The sequence below is a fragment of the Nicotiana tabacum genome, chromosome 24, assembly GCF_000715075.1.
Source record: "Nicotiana tabacum cultivar K326 chromosome 24, ASM71507v2, whole genome shotgun sequence".
NCBI classification, from domain to species: Eukaryota; Viridiplantae; Streptophyta; class Magnoliopsida; order Solanales; family Solanaceae; genus Nicotiana; species Nicotiana tabacum.
The window spans coordinates 82436438-82452143 of NC_134103.1; the positions used below are offsets into that span (position 1 = coordinate 82436438).

General features: G+C 34.9%; 2 protein-coding genes and 2 non-coding genes across 4 annotated transcripts; 2 read left to right on the forward strand and 2 right to left on the reverse strand.

Annotated features, from left to right (window-relative positions):
• Positions 1-2971: 2971 nt before the first annotated feature.
• Positions 2972-6782, forward strand: LOC107788354 (rop guanine nucleotide exchange factor 7). Its single transcript, XM_016610032.2, has 7 exons — positions 2972-3817; positions 4091-4207; positions 4316-4470; positions 4875-4949; positions 5039-5329; positions 5421-5777; positions 5891-6782. Exons 1-7 carry the CDS (start codon positions 3250-3252, stop codon positions 6395-6397), a joined length of 2070 nt encoding a protein of 689 aa, XP_016465518.1. The 5' UTR covers positions 2972-3249; the 3' UTR covers positions 6398-6782.
• A 161-nt stretch (positions 6783-6943) lies between these two features.
• Positions 6944-7015, reverse strand: TRNAP-AGG (transfer RNA proline (anticodon AGG)). Its single transcript has one exon. It is a non-coding gene; the product is annotated as a tRNA-Pro (tRNA).
• Positions 7016-8499: 1484 nt separating this feature from the next.
• On the forward strand, positions 8500-8571 carry TRNAD-GUC (transfer RNA aspartic acid (anticodon GUC)). Its single transcript has one exon. It is a non-coding gene; the product is annotated as a tRNA-Asp (tRNA).
• A 3549-nt stretch (positions 8572-12120) lies between these two features.
• LOC107788355 (uncharacterized) lies at positions 12121-15599 on the reverse strand. The gene is made up of 5 exons (XM_016610033.2): positions 15483-15599; positions 15222-15342; positions 15022-15125; positions 12511-12642; positions 12121-12409 (listed from the first exon to the last, which is right to left on the reverse strand). The coding sequence occupies exons 1-5, from the start codon at positions 15483-15485 to the stop codon at positions 12383-12385; spliced, it is 387 nt and encodes a 128-aa protein (XP_016465519.1). The 5' UTR covers positions 15486-15599; the 3' UTR covers positions 12121-12382.
• Between the last annotated feature and the right edge of the window lie 107 nt (positions 15600-15706).

Below are 15706 nucleotides of genomic sequence, written 5' to 3' on the forward strand. Positions count from 1 at the left end.
CCAGGATTGCAAGGTCGTGAGTGAATTATTGGATTCAATTAAAATCTGCTTTGTATATAGGGTGTCTACTATTAATATATCACTATTTTCTAAAAATATATACAGATAAGTATACATGAAATTTTTACCGAACTTTACGGGTAGCGGTGATCCCTCTAAGTATAGCGTAAGTTTGCCTCTGTCTGTTTAGTTAATTAGCAAATATCATGTACGAATACATTTTTTTGGATTCCTCTATTCTTAATGGTTTTGGATTTCAGTCTAAGAAGATAGAAAACCTTTTGATAAAGAACACTTTATTAATTTATTAGGCAAAAGACCCTTATTCACACCTGATGTTTACATCAAATTATGCTAATTTATCATGATTAAGTTATAAATTACTATCAGCTATGTCCATTTATAAATAGCTCATTACCAAAATTGGCCAATTTATAAAATATTATTAATATTAGCCAAATATTACTAATATTAGCCAATTAGTTATTTGTAGCAAACAAAAAGTCAAATTTTTGCTTTCTTTTGAGTGAGTGTTATTAGAATAGATTGGGTACATCTTAAGAAGCTTGAATCTCAGTTTTGGGATGATTTAGTGAAGTTTTGAGGTGGTTTGAATTGAAAATTCAAAGTAAAAACTGAACATGAAAAAAAATAATATGTGTATCATATTTGTATCAATTGTGTATCACATGTATACCTGTGTGTGAGATACATGCGTGATACATGTTTGATACATGTGTCGCAGAAGAATTTTTTGAACTTGATTTAATTACGAATTTTGATACAAAACCAGTCCAAATCACCTTCAATCTTCCTCAAATTTTGTATATTGACTTATCTATATGTTTTCAATGAATTTCAACTATAGGTACAAATTTTCAATGGGTACATCTTAAGGAACTTGAATCTCAGTTTTGGGATAATTTAGTGAAGTTTTGAGGTGGTTTGAATTGAAAATTCGAAGTAAAAACTAAACATGAAAAAATGATATGTGTATCATTTGTGTATCACATATGTATCATATTTGTATCAATTGTGTATTACATGTATATCTGTGTGTGAGATACATGCGTGATACATGTTTGATATATGTGTCGCAGAAGAATTTTTTGAACTTGATTTAATTACGAATTTTGATACAAAACCAGTCCAAATCATCTCTAATCTTACTCAAATTTTGTATATTGACTTATCTATATGTTTTCAATGAATTTCAACTATACCTATTGAAAAAGTTCCTTTCGCTTAGATTTTTGAAATATTGTATTTTTTTTTTTGTATTTCATCACCTTATTTGCTACCTCATCCATGAAATTTCCTTTTCGTCTTGCATCTAATGTTGCTAATCACGTTTAAAAATATAGAAAGAGATTTTTCATATGATTCTTTGAGTGAAAGAACCTTATTTATTTGATTTTTCAATTTTTATATATGTTTGGCTAGTTTTGGTAAGTCTATGACTAATGGCTAGAGGTTGGTAAGTTGAAACTTATTTGAGACATTTGTATAAGTTTCCGGTTAAGAACGATCCCAACATAAGAAAAAAGTTAGGAAAGTTAGATTGTGGACTTTATAGGGTTATCACCAAAGGATGTGGTGCAGTGAATGAGACTGTTTTTTCCGTAACCAAAGGTCTCGGGTTCAAGCCCTGGGTATGGAAAAATTCTTGGTAGGAAGCGCTTTCTCCCGAATGGGACCATACGCGGCGCGAATACGGGTATAGTCGGGCTCCAATACGGGTACCGAATATCGGGTGGGAAACAAAAAAAAAAAAAAAACTATATATGGTTGATTTTTATCCTTTACACGACTCTCATGTCATAACCAAGTCATGTGCTCCACTTATTACTTTATTATTTTTCAAAACGATCTTGCAAGCTGAAATTTGAACTATTAATTACCCACTGAAGTTAGCAATAATTATGTAAGAGCGCTTGTTTAAGGAAAGCACAACAAATCAACATAGAGAAAATGACACAACAACAGGTGGAATTATTATAGTTAACTATATGAAGTTCAAATTTATTATGCTCCAATCTTTAATTAGTTGGAATTGATTGTGTGAATTCTTTGTATTCACTTTACTCTATTCCAGATCCAAATAATATTTTGAAGATTTAACCAAATTAGACTATGTTTAATTTATTTGCCAACCAAGCAATTAAGGAAATTACCTAGATGGAGTTGTAAAACAGAAGTAAATGAAACTAAAATTTAGCTATAAGAATAGAGGAAATAATATCTTACCAATAGTTAACTAACCTGCTTTGTTTTAGACAAATGACAACGGAAATTATTTTATACTTTTAAGTGTCCCTATTTCTTTCTTTTCTTTTTTGTTCTGTAAGGTAATTCAAACATTATATCTATTTATCCAACTAAACAATTTCACAATGATACCCAAAAATTGAAAACTTTAAAATCTAGGAAAATGAGCTATATAATTTATTTTAATCCTTCCTTTACACGACTCCAATGACCATGTCACATACACAAAACTATTACTTTAATATTTTTTTCAAAACGAACTTAAAGTTGAAATATTTGTTTTATTGGATTCGCTTAGCTTACTTGGCGAATTCCTATTTTCCATAAGTGAGATAGAAGGATTCAAACCTCATTAATAATATAGAGTTCCGGTAAAATTTTATGGGTTAATATCAAACCATATCAATTTACCATGGTTAGATGACTTAATACAGTGAAAATGTATATTGATTAACGAATATCAAGTGAGCCGGTGCAAATAAATTTTTACTGTAGCATCCTCTACCCCTTTACTCTCCCCTGATGTAATTAAAAAAACTTAAAGAAAAAGAAATGTGTACTATTAGGCTAGTGAAGTAAGCAATAATTATGTTAAGAGCCCTTGTTTAAGCAAAGCCCAACAAAAGCAAGATAGTGATGGTGGCAGTGTGAGAGAGAAGTAGAAGGCTCCTCATTTAAGCAAAAGCAATGCCACCTATAGCCCACCAAATACTACTTCTTGCGCTGTTTTTTGGTCTGCTTTTGTAGCCTCACTCTCTACCATCATTGTTCCCTTTCCATTACTCTTATTATTATCCAACCTTCCCTACTTTACAACACTTACATTTCCATTAATCATTGCCCACCTTCACTCTTCTAATCAACAAGATTCTCCATTTTCTTTTTTTAAATCTTTTTTCTTAAAAAAAAATACCCCATTTCTTGTTTTTTCATTTTTACCCCATTTTCAGAAGCAAACATGGTTGAAGTTGAAAAAACCTTATGGATAGGCCTGTGTCACACAATGACAAAAAAGAGGTCTCTTTGGAATTTCAGCCACAGCTCAAGCATTTTATTCCACTAGAGCCTTGTACCAAGTCCAAGAACCAAACCCATTTTTCTGCATTGAAATTTAAGGTTTCAAAATCCCTCAAAAATCTTTATCACAAAGCTAAAGTCTCAAACTTTGGTAGTAGAAGGTTTGAATTTGATGGCATTGTGATGACCAACTCTGTTTATTGTGCTTCTCCTGGTTTTCTTGATGATAAAATGGAGGTTTTGTCTGATAATTATAGGGAAAATGGTGGCAAGATTGAGTCTTTAATGTGTTTGAATGAAAAGATGATAGGTAGAGAGAGCTGTTCAAGTTCTGGTATTTTGGTGTCAGAGGAAACTGTGAATGAAGAAGAAGATAGTGGGTCTGAGGATTCATGTTCTCCATCTTCAATTGTTTGGCATATTGAGGAGAATGAGGTCCAGCGGCATTGTGCTAATTCTGATGTTTCTGAAGAAGTAGAGAAACCTTATGTGAATAAAAGGAAGTTAGAGAAACAAGGGTCTTGTTTGTCTGGTAAGATTTTATGTGTTCTTTCTATTCATATATTCTTGTTCTATTTTTGTACATGAAGGGAGTCTTGCCGTAACCGGTAAATTTGTCCCTATGTGACTAGGAGCTCACGTGTTCAAGCTCGCCGAAACAAACTCTCGGCAGAAATGTAGGTTAAGGCTGCCTATAATAGACCTTGTGGTCCGGCCGCGCATAACGGGAGCTTAGTGCACCGGCCTGCGCTTTTTTTATTTTTGTATATAATGTGGCTGTTTAATAAACTGGATTTTGGTGTAGAGATTGAAATGATGAAGGAGAGATTTTCAAAATTGCTGTTGGGAGAAGACATGTCTGGTTGTGGAAATGGGGTTTGCACAGCACTAGCAATATCAAATGCTATAACTAATCTATGTGGTATGTTACTTTTATTGTCTATAGGATTCTCTTTTAATTGTGTGGATTTGATTTATGGTGACTAAGTTGTACATTTTTTTTACTCATTCCTCCTTTTGTTACCATTAGCTACTCTTTTTGGGCAAATTTGGAGATTAGAACCTTTACCTCCAGAGAAAAAGTTAATGTGGAGGAGAGAAATGGAATGGCTTCTCTGTGTTAGTGATCATATTGTAGAACTGATACCCTCTTGGCAAACATTTCCAGATGGAACCAAGCTTGAGGTAAATCTGGTTTCTTTGAAGTTATTCTTGTACTTTAAGCTATCTACCACTGTTGAAAATCCTGCTCCTTTGGTTTGAGGACGTGGCGGGACTAATCTTTTATACCAATCACTTTATCAAATGTTTTGAAGGGGAGCCTTGGAGCAACGGTAAAGTTGTCTCCGTGTGACCTATAGGTTACGGGTTCAAGCCTTGGAAGCAACCATTAATGCTTGCATTATGGTAGGCTGTCTACATCACACCTCTTAGGTGCTGCCCTTCCCCGAATCCTACGTGAATGTGGGATGCTTTGTGCACCGGACTTTATCAAATGTTTGGAGATTTTGACAATCACTTACATTTTTACTTGTAATTTTGAAAATGGACTCATATGTGGTGATGTGTTAATCTGTTATCTATTTCAGATCATGACGTCTAGGCCGCGGTCAGACCTTTATATCAACCTTCCAGCACTTCGTAAACTCGACAATATGCTTCTTGTAAGATAGCCATTCCTTGTTCCTTGGGAATTGAGTCTTTGCTGTTGAATGCTGAGTGATATATTCTAAAGTGTTTGCTCCTTTCACAGGAGATATTAGACAGTTTCAGACGCACAGAATTTTGGTATGTTGAGCAAGGGATCTTAGCCTCGGAATCTGATGGGTCGTCATCTTTCAGAAATCCTCTCCCTCGTCAAGAGGAGAAATGGTGGCTTCCCGTACCTAGAGTTCCCTCCGGTGGCCTCAGTGAAGATGCAAGAAGGCAGTTGCAGCACAGACGTGACTGCACAAACCAAATACTGAAAGCTGCATTGGCTATTAACAGCAACACCTTAGCTGAAATGGATGTGCCCGAATCATATTTAGAAGGCCTTCCTAAGGTACAGAACTACAATTCTTTTAACTGATGTTTGTATACTACAATTCACCTGGGAATTACTATTTGCAGTTACTTAATTTTTAATCTTGCAGAATGGAAAAGGTAGCTTAGGTGATCTTATCCACCGATATATCACCTCGGATCAATTTTCACCTGAATGTTTGCTTGACTGCCTGGATTTGTCTTCTGAGCATCAAGCACTAGAGATAGCAAATCGAGTGGAGGCCTCGATTTATGTATGGCGTAGAAGAACTCACTCGAAACCTTTGAGTGGCGCGCATAGGTCCAGTTCAAAGTCCTCGTGGGAAATGGTTAAGGATTTGATGATCGACAGTGATAAGAGAGAGCTGCTTGCTGATAGAGCTGAAAGCCTTTTGCTTTGCTTAAAGCAACGGTTTCCTGGTCTTCCACAGACAACCTTAGACATGAGCAAAATTCAATATAACAAGGTTTGATATGGAAATCTAACTCATCTATTTTTGTTTATTTTCTAAGAAAAGAACTTTTTTCGCTCATGACCAATCATAATTATTGAAATCTAATGTTTCTTGTTGTTCCTTAGGATGTCGGAAAATCCGTATTGGAGAGCTACTCAAGAGTTCTTGAGAGCCTGGCATTCAATATTATTGCACGCGTTGATGACCTTCTTTATGTGGATGATTTGAATAAGCACTCGGATCAATTTGTTCCAATTTCCAAAGTCGGTATCATTGCTCATAAGAGCATGGGAACTCCACTCTCAGTACCTGTCAATGGCACTCCGTACAAAACAGCTTTCACCACACCAAGCTTCTCTCCTTCCCAACTTGTTAGTCCAGCAAAGGGAGAAAGATCAAAAATCATTGATAGCAGCAAGCTTTCTCATCGCGGGTTTGGTGTGAAAAAGATTTTGACTGATTATTTGAGCGTTGATTCAAAAGGGAAGGACTTCAGCAGCAGTGATTTCAAACGATCAGATTCATTTTCAAGCACTACTCAAGATGTTTCAGCAACCGCGTCAATAGGCTCTTCAGAATGTTCAAGAGAAATTGCCAGCCCACTGACACACGACTCGCCTCAGAAAGAATAATAAGATCGATCAGTACTCGGTTATGTGAATGAACTCCTGTATATTTTTCTTCTCAAGAAAGATCCTTTTGTGCATGCTCTAGAGCCATGTATTTGAGTGTGAGATAGGTTTTAGCATATACTCCCACTATTTAGGCTACATTCATCAAGATATCTTTATGGTCATAAACCGACATCCTCTGTTATCTTTGCACGTCCTCAATTGTGCAGTCTTGTTCCTAAGGTAAATTCTCTTATGAGTCATGTTACGACGGATTGTGCAGAAGAATGTTGTAGGGTACTCCTGTACCATGTATAATTATCAGCCAGTGGCGCCTAAATTTGATTTTTCCTTGTAATAATACTACTAAAGATTGCATTTATACCAAGAATTATGTACGACAAAACTCTCAATCTGTTAAGTAACATTGGGCAGACTAGATCTGCAATATGTTGATGTCCAAAGGATTTTTACAGAAAAGGATAGAAGTGCAAAAATACTGCAATATGTTGATGTCAAAAGGATAGAAGTGCAAAAATAAGGAGTGGCAGCAAAATATATTATTAAGGGGCATTCCGAGAATTGAACTCGGGACCTCTCGCACCCTAAGCGAGAATCATACCACTAGACCAAATGCCCTACATATTGTCTTGACATAAAACTATTTATTTGATTTTAGGATACAGGTCAATTTTGAAGAAACAGAAAAAGGACACAAATGCACTTGAACCGATTCACGGAATATGGTAGAAAACTATTTGAAGTGAAATGCACGCTTTATCAAACTTTAAATAAAAAGAATGTGACAATTCTTGAATTTTAAGCCAAGTAATATTATTGTGCTTTCATTTGAGAACTTAAAGTTCATATTAAGATATCAAATAGTACTATTGTTAAGATATTTGATGACTTCTATCATTCTCACATTTAGGTTTCTTAAACGGCATTGTCTTGTCTTTAGATAAGCTTCTCAGTCTTGCACATAGAAAATGTACTTTTTATGACGAGGTTTGTTTAAACTAACGTTCATGTAAATTTTTACTTTTACTGACTCATAAGATAGTTTCGCGATTTACTTTTTTTTATTACTGTATATTTAAAATCTTCATTTGCGTACCGTTATTAACTAAAATTTGGCTAAATCTAAGCTAATCACGACACAAATAACTTTCTTCCCTTGATTCTTTCAAATTCTTCACTTTGGCCTAGGGAAGATGTTTACATTATTGTATCTTTTCTAGTATTTGTCTCCATCTATGTGTATTTCTCTCTTTCTATTTTTTAAGGATAGCCTTCTGAAACCATTACATAAGATCATGCTTAAAAAGTAGTCAGATTCTTATACTACAAAAAAGTATAATTTTCTTTTAACAAATAATAAACGATATCAAGATCGAAACATGCAACATAATTGCAAGTCATAAATGAAGTATCTACATGCACTAACACTTTATATGCTAATAATATCTCGGAAGTCGGAAGTATTAATGGTTTTTTAAACCTGCTTCATTCCTTAAACATATAGTTATGAAATTTCGTATTAATTAATTATTGTGTGTGTTTATTATATTGGGGCAAGGTGCATGGATGTGATAGATAAACAAGGTTGTAGTGGGAGATTCATGATTTAAATTTAATAAATTGAAGGTTTTGAGTTCTTTAAACTAATGAGTTCAAAAATTAATATTTGTAATACCTTTTAGAAATTTTTACATATACTTCTATAATTGTCGTATGCATATTGGCATGATGCTTCATCTCACAACAAACATTGGATAAAAGCAAGGGCATCACCGATTAATGGCAAAACATTCAAGTGTTTACAGTTTTTATACCCCCTCCGATCATTTTTAACGGTGCACTCCCTTTAAAAAAAAAATAAAGTATATATTTTACAATTTTAGCTATATAATGATAATATTTCAAAAAATCTTGGAAAGTAATTTGGGGAATGAGTAGTTAATGATAAGGGTAAAAAAAAAGAATTGTCTTTCTCTTGATTTACTAAAATGGATAAGTAAAAGTGAACGGAGATAGTAGTATATTAAATACTGTTTCAAAGTGGGCCAACATTTTTACAGCTTTAGAATAGTTATAAGATCATAAGCATCGAAAAGCAACAAGTCGTTGTAGTATAGTGGTAAGTATTCCCGCCTGTCACGCGGGTGACCCGGGTTCGATCCCCGGCAACGGCGTTATTTTTTGCCACTTTTAAATTAATATTATTGATCTCCAATCAACCTCCACGTTTGTTAAATCATTTCTGGTCTATCTTTTTTGGTTAGAAAGCTCCGGGAGATGAGTTCATTGAGGTGTGAAGCTATATTAATCACTAATATATTTTCAGAAGACACTGAAATAGATAAAGAAGATACAGATCTACTTAACCAAAACAATGAATGTTATGAGTATTCTGGCCTTTCTCGTCCTAGTGAATTTATGCGCAAGGAGCAGCGCTAGTGGCGAATCCAACAATGATTTTGTGGCCTCAATAAAACTCAATGTTTCTGTTCCAATCCTATATTTTGCAAAAAACAAGTATAGAGGTAGAGATACATTATAAAACCTAATCTCGCAACTCAGAACTCACAACTCACAACGTCTAAATTATGAATCTGTCACTAGGCATGTCTTGGTTTTCCTGAAAATGTCATTATTACCATTCTCAAGCGCTGCAATGATACAAACGGGGACATAAGTCTTTACACTGTCGCTCGTGGTATATAAGTTAAATCCTTTTCTAATTCGTAAAACATTCTATAGATTTACTTTTTACTTCTCCATATATTTTTACCTAGTGCTTCAATTTCTGCATTTTGCAGGATACACTCTGCCTTTGGATGTTAAATCGACCCATATCCATTGAAGGTGATGATGAATGTATATATGCTAGTATATTATGGATGAAAGTCACCATTATTTTTGTAACTCTAGAAGATGCTAAAGAAGTTGGATGAAAACAGATAATAATGTTTGCTTGATTGGACAATGAACCAAATATTATCAAACTTAACAAAGTAGACAAAATGGCATCAAAGAGAACTCCAGAAATAAAATCTAGAGATAAGGTTCACCAGAAATAGTAACCAATTCTAGCTAATGGAGTGGACTAGCTAGACACCAATTCTAAAAAATAATTTTAGCTAGAAAATGTAACACAATTTTAGCTAGACACAGTCTGCTTTTTAAAAATCTTGTGCCAAGGATTAGATAGAATGTAAAATTCTTGATTCCTGATGAAAACACCAAAGGTAGGTAGAGGCCAGAGAAGTTCAAAATATCTAATACTATGTTTTGTTGATTTTATACAAGAATACAAGCAAAATCAGAATAGAGTAATGGTTATCTTTACAATTTTTACCAAAAGGGGTGTGGTTTCTAATATCATCAAAAGTATATGTGTACTAAAGTCATGCAGCTGAGGAGGCACTAGGCTTAGTATGTTTCCTTCTAGTTGCTCTGATATAACAGACAATAGCCACAAAAAATGCAGTGGCTAAGCCCCCAAGAATAACTCCACCTCCATAAAAAGACTTGTCAATTGAATGGTGATGGTGCTTCTTCTCAATATGAATATCCTGTGATTGAACAATCCCATTGTGTTCACCAACCTCCTTAGCCTTCTTTTCTTCTTCTTTCTGTTGTGTAGGCGCGGCTGCAGCAGAAGATTTAACCAACTTATGATGTTGTTTTCCAAGTTTTCGGAACAAAGGCGATGGGCTAGGAGCTGGGGAATTTCCAAAAGCTGTTGTAGTATCAGCCATGGCTACAAGAGCTTGTGTCAAGATCAAACAGAGAAGAAGAAATTTAGACATGGTGATTAATTCTTGATATTTTCAAGTTGCTTTTGAGTCTCGTACTTTGCAACATTATGTATATATAGAGCCATAGAGTGGAAGATCTAACAACCATGTAGTTTGATGGAAAGTTCCCTTTGTCTTGATTCAAAAAAGAGTTTGAAGAATAATTTAGTGTTTGTTATAGAATTGTCTGCAAAATAGGGGAAACAGACCAAGTCACACGTGAAAACTATAGAATATTTGCAATGCATCTGGACTTAAATGAAGGGAACATGATGTTTATACTATGTTTATTTGTTAAGTTTGTGATGCATAGTTGCTTTGAAATGTAAACGAGTTTTGAATAATGGAGTTAAACCTCTTTATAACAGCAGCGCTTGTTCCCACATTTTTTGGACGCTATATTGAAGAGTTGTTATAGAAAACGTATATCATAACATAATATTAAAAGTTGGTTCCAAAGAAAACTAAGCCGTTATAGTGAAATATTATTATAGAGAGATTTGACTATATTTGGAAGATGATGCGAAGTTGAAGTTTTATTTTTGGGAGTTGGCTTTATTTTGCTAATTTAATCTATGGCTTCTTTCTTTACACTATGCATCTCCTGAAATTATGGCCGTTCAGAAACTCGAGCCGCCACCGCCAAACAGATGTGCCTAACAGTTAAAATTATTGTCCCATTATCGTTAGGATTATAATATCATAACGCAGTAAGGAACATAATTTACAAAAATTAGTTTGATAGCGTGATTATGGTTCATTTTTGATAGTGTGATTATGGTTCATTTAACTAGGCAGAAATTAGATGATTCTCTAGTTTGGTGCTGGAAATTATGTGGCATAGGAATCCATGGCTTCAAGTTGCATTTGTTAAAAGTAAGGCAGACATAAGCAGTTATTTCTAACATTCTTAAACAAGCAAAGGGCTCTTCTTAACCCTTTGTTAATTGATTTTAATCACTAAAGTGACTTTCGAATGGGGGTCTAAAAGACTTGGAAATAAGCAACATTAATTATATAAATTATACGTATAAACTATATAATAAAGTATAATTTCCTGTCTTTGTATCATAATGAAGTAGTTATTGCATTGGCTTTAAACAAAGATATTTGCTGGCAATGCCATGGCCAGCTGATGACTCTGAACTAGTCAAAACTCAAAAACAGCAGGGAAAGATGAGTTTGTTAATTGCACGTGCACAGTGGTTTTGGACATTTTCAAGGCCACATGACATCTCTTTACATGCTAAGTACAATATTCACGCTTCTTATAATAAACACAGGACTTCATTAGCTTACAACATCAATGTATGGAAGTGTGAGACCTAGCTTTAAGAATCCTCAAATTGTTTTAGAAGACGAATTAACTACCAGTAATTAAAAGTTCAAAGAAAAAGGAATGGAACTGAAAATTCAGACTGCCGCCCTAAACAAATTTAGGATTGAGAAATAGTTATCAATTGAATGATTCAACAGTTTAGTACCAACCACTAAAACCTATACATCAAATAAAGACTTCACAAGAACAAATTCTCAAAAATGGGTGGAATGACATTATGATTCTTAGTCAATGGCCATTCAAAATAACAGTATCATCACACGTCAAACCTCAGAATTCTAAACAACATACCCAGTTTAATCCGACAAGTGAGATTTGGGGAGAATGGGGTGCATGCAAACCTTAGCCTTACCTTGTGCGAGATTGAGAGGTTGTTTTCAATAAACCCTAGGCTCAAACCTTGGAATTTTAATCAATCCAACTAAGTCCAAACCCACTGCACATAATGAATAACTTACAAATTTTACCGCAGAATAGAAGTCAGCCAGTTTTTCCCTAACTTTAACAGAGTATGATGCACGTAAAAAAGAATCTAGAGCAGATCTCTCTCTGGACGGGAAATCTTCAACCAAGTGCTGAAAGCCAGTGCTGGCTCAACATGATTTTTCTAAAAACCTTTATCCCTTTAAAAAGATATAATACATGATACATGAAAACTCAGGCTTAACGGCAATGTAAACTTGATTTTAACTTCTCAAGCATAATAGGTTGTCTTAACATAACTCATAAAAAGTCATTGTAACCAGACAAGGGAAATGAGAAAGGAAAAAAAAGAAAAAAAGAGAGGAAATAACTGCTTCAGTCAAAGCCCACTCAATCCACTTCAGAAATCATGAGGCCCCTCATGCTGAAAAGGCTCAAGATTTATATAAGAAGCTTCTCAATAGCATCCTGCATCACAAGAAAAGAGTAAATCCATTTCGGTATTAAATAAAGCAAGGAACTTAAAAAAATTCTAGAAATAATCAAAAAGAAATCTTCCATGACATTACCTTCAATTGCTGAATTTGTGATTTCAACTGACTTCCCTCGTTGCTTGTTACAGAAGCAGCAATCACAGGTCGGGTAACACCACATGCTCGACCAAGAGCTTGCTTCGAGGGAACAAAAACATATGGGACATTCTGAAATTTTGAGAGAAACGAGGATAAGAAACATTTAGCAATTACCAACATTTCTTGAAATATAGAAAAACACGATTCTATTTGCCAAAAGTAGGGTTAATTAGCACCAAAACCTGGAGGTATTGCTTAGTATAGTAAGCATGGTCAACAGAGCAAAGCAGGGAAGGTTAATTCAAATATGCACACGGCTAATAACACTACATGCTATAACTTAAGTGTAACCTGACTAACAGAAAACCTGAGAAAAATCAGGGAAAACAAAATCACTTCGAAAGCAGTGTCTTCCAAACACTTTGAAAGAAAGAATCATAAACTTATGTAACTATTCTCCTCCAGCAAAAAACTTGCCTATCTTCACATCTCTAAAATCCTAGAACTTTTCCCTTCTGAAAATTTAGTGTGCTCGACTATATGACAATGGAAGTTCATGGCTCCAAGCATATTTAAAGAACCTACCGTGAATAATTCTTCAAATAGACTGACAAGGAACTTCATTTGAACTACTAAGTCACAAAGATTTCAAAATATGCAAAGAAATTGAGCCGTAAAACCTATGTTTTAGACTTGTAGAAGTATAAGAGTTTGCGTACACATGCTCGGTCTTCTTGTTTTAGATTGTTTTCCAAGCCAAATAAAGAGATTAAACATCAGAAAAAAGAATAACACAAGAAACAGCCAGAAGACTCTTTTTAAATACAAGCTCTTCTGTGGCTGGAATCCACTTTCTCCATCAACAGAACCTTTCTTTAGAGGAGGGGTTGCAGGCAGGGTGGGGGTTGGGTACAAGGCATCTATATTGCTAAATAGAAAGCAAATTACTCTGATAACCAGTACCGCAGAGGATGAGGGACCTCAGTGTTTTGGATAGCGTGCGGCGACAAATAGCGACGAGGGCCCGCTTCACTGAGGCGAGAGGCGAGAGGCGTGCAGCGAAGCGCTCGCCTTTTTGATGTGAAGCGACAATTTATACAAAAACATAAAATATTATATGCATATAACTAAAAACTCAATAACAATAATATATTAATAAATATATCATTCAAAAATTAAAGACTCAATAGATAGTCATAGACTCATAGTAGATTCATAAACTAAGTATATAAGTATAAGACTATAATTCTATAATTGAAAAAACAGAGCAAAAAAAAAAAAGGCTACTGCCTCTGGAAAAACAGCAAAGAAAGAAGAAAAACAGAGCAAAAAAAAAGGCTACTGCCTCTGGAAAACAGCAAAGAAAGAAGAAGAAAAATGAAGAAACTAACAACAAAGAAAGAAGAAGAAAAATGAAGAAACTAACAGCAAAGAAAGAAGAAGAAAAACAGAGCAAAAAGAAAAAGGCTACTGCCTCTGGAATTCAGCAAAGAAAGAAGAAGAAAAACAGAGCAAAAAAAAAGGCTACTGCCTCTGGAAATCAGCAAAGAAAGAAGAAGAAAAATGAAGAAAGAAAGAAGAAAGAGCTGATCATTGAATGATTGAAGAAAGAAGAAAGAAGAAGATAAAGAAAAAAGAAGAAGTCGCTGCTGAAATAGAAGAAGAAAGTAGAAGAAAAAAGGAGAAGAAGAAGAAAAGAAAAGAAAGTAACATACCTGGTGATGATGGCTGATGATGGAAGAAGAAGAAGATCGAAGGTCGCTGAAGGAGAAGAAGGTCGCTGAAGGAGAAGAAGGTAGCTGGTCGTGCTGAAGGAGAAAAGTGAAACCCAAGCCCTAATTTTGTGTTTTAATATTAATGCTGCTTTTTCTTCCGTTTTATTCAAAAAATGACGCCTCGCAGCGCCTCTCACTACACAGGCAGAGGCGCTCGCCTTTTCTTCCTCGCAACGCAACAGACCAAAATAGCGATGATGTCTCGCCTCGCGTCACTACACACTATTAGCGCTGTAGCGCTCGCTATTTACAACACTGGCTTGCCTATTCTATAACTCTCTATCCTGCACTAAAGTAGTTAAGCTTTTTAGCATTGATAGACTCAGACATCACTACATCATCCTTATATGATGCTAAGCATATCACAACACAAGGTGAAATATCATTCCATTGTAGAGAATGCAAAAGGCTTTCTCATTTAGATATTAACTGAGTTAATAAGAGTAACTGTGTTTCATCCAAGGCACAAAGCTATTAAGCTATCGAAGAAAAACTGCAATTCACTCAAGTAATCAAGCTATTAAAGCAACCAAAGCTAATTTCCTTTTACTTTTATAAAGAAGCAAGCAAACAGCAACTATACCTCAGTCCCAAACAAGTTGGGGTTGGCGATTTATAAATAAGCAATCAAAACAATTTTATGCATGTGTTTGACAGTCCCAACTCTGTAGCGTATAACTACAGCCAAAAAGGTAAAAAAGACATAAAGAAGAAGAAGGGAAAACAATATTACCTTATCTTCAGCAAGGAGTGGGAGGTGAAGAAGGATTTCAAGGGGCTCTGTATCAGCTGCCATTACAACAAACTCCGCAATCCCTCTGTTTAGTGTCTTAGTGGCTGATACAAAAGCAAACTCATGTTATCTACGGTACATTTATAAATCACTTATCTACTAAAAAAGACATAAAAATTGAATCTTTACAAATATTTTACCTTCATTAGCACCCTTTTTAAGCTGCTTATAGTTGGCAGCTTGTTGAACCAAGTCCATTATCGTTGTAGTAAGCTGCGCATCCGCAAGTGGATAGGCTTTTGGGTTCACTGTTTCTGTAGTCTACAATTAAACATTTTCACATAGTGAAAAAAGACATTAGCTTTTAGTGACGAAACACAATAACCAAGCAAAATGAAGGTTACCAACAAATACACACACAAACACACCCAAAAAAAAACATAGAGCGAGAGAGAGAATACCATGGTGGCGGAGAGTTGAAAAGGAGGGAGCTGCAGTTAGGGTTTATGGGGATGCCTTTGCCTTACAGAAATTGCTAGGGTTTTAAGGGAACGAAAGGGGCTATATTTAAGTTATTTCAGACATTTATTAATAAATAAATGGGGGTTTTATTTGGTGGCACTTTCGGTCCTTCATGTTTTATTAAATTATACTTTTAGTCCTTGTGAAGTTGTGATAGTTCATT

What these genes read in the sequence shown, in the direction of transcription:
- LOC107788354 (XM_016610032.2), top strand. Translation starts at nt 3,250, where the DNA reads ATGGATAGGCCTGTGTCACACAATGACAAAAAAGAGGTCTCTTTGGAA. An exon ending in ACAAGGGTCTTGTTTGTCTG is followed by an intron (nt 3,818 to 4,090) that starts GTAAGATTTTAT and finishes ATTTTGGTGTAG; the next exon opens with AGATTGAAATGATGAAGGAG. An exon ending in CAGATGGAACCAAGCTTGAG is followed by an intron (nt 4,471 to 4,874) that starts GTAAATCTGGTT and finishes TATCTATTTCAG; the next exon opens with ATCATGACGTCTAGGCCGCG.
- LOC107788355 (XM_016610033.2), bottom strand. An exon ending in CACTCCTTGCTGAAGATAAG is followed by an intron (nt 12,643 to 15,021) that starts GTAATATTGTTT and finishes TCAAAATTTCAG; the next exon opens with AATGTCCCATATGTTTTTGT. An exon ending in CACAAATTCAGCAATTGAAG is followed by an intron (nt 12,410 to 12,510) that starts GTAATGTCATGG and finishes CTTGTGATGCAG; the next exon opens with GATGCTATTGAGAAGCTTCT.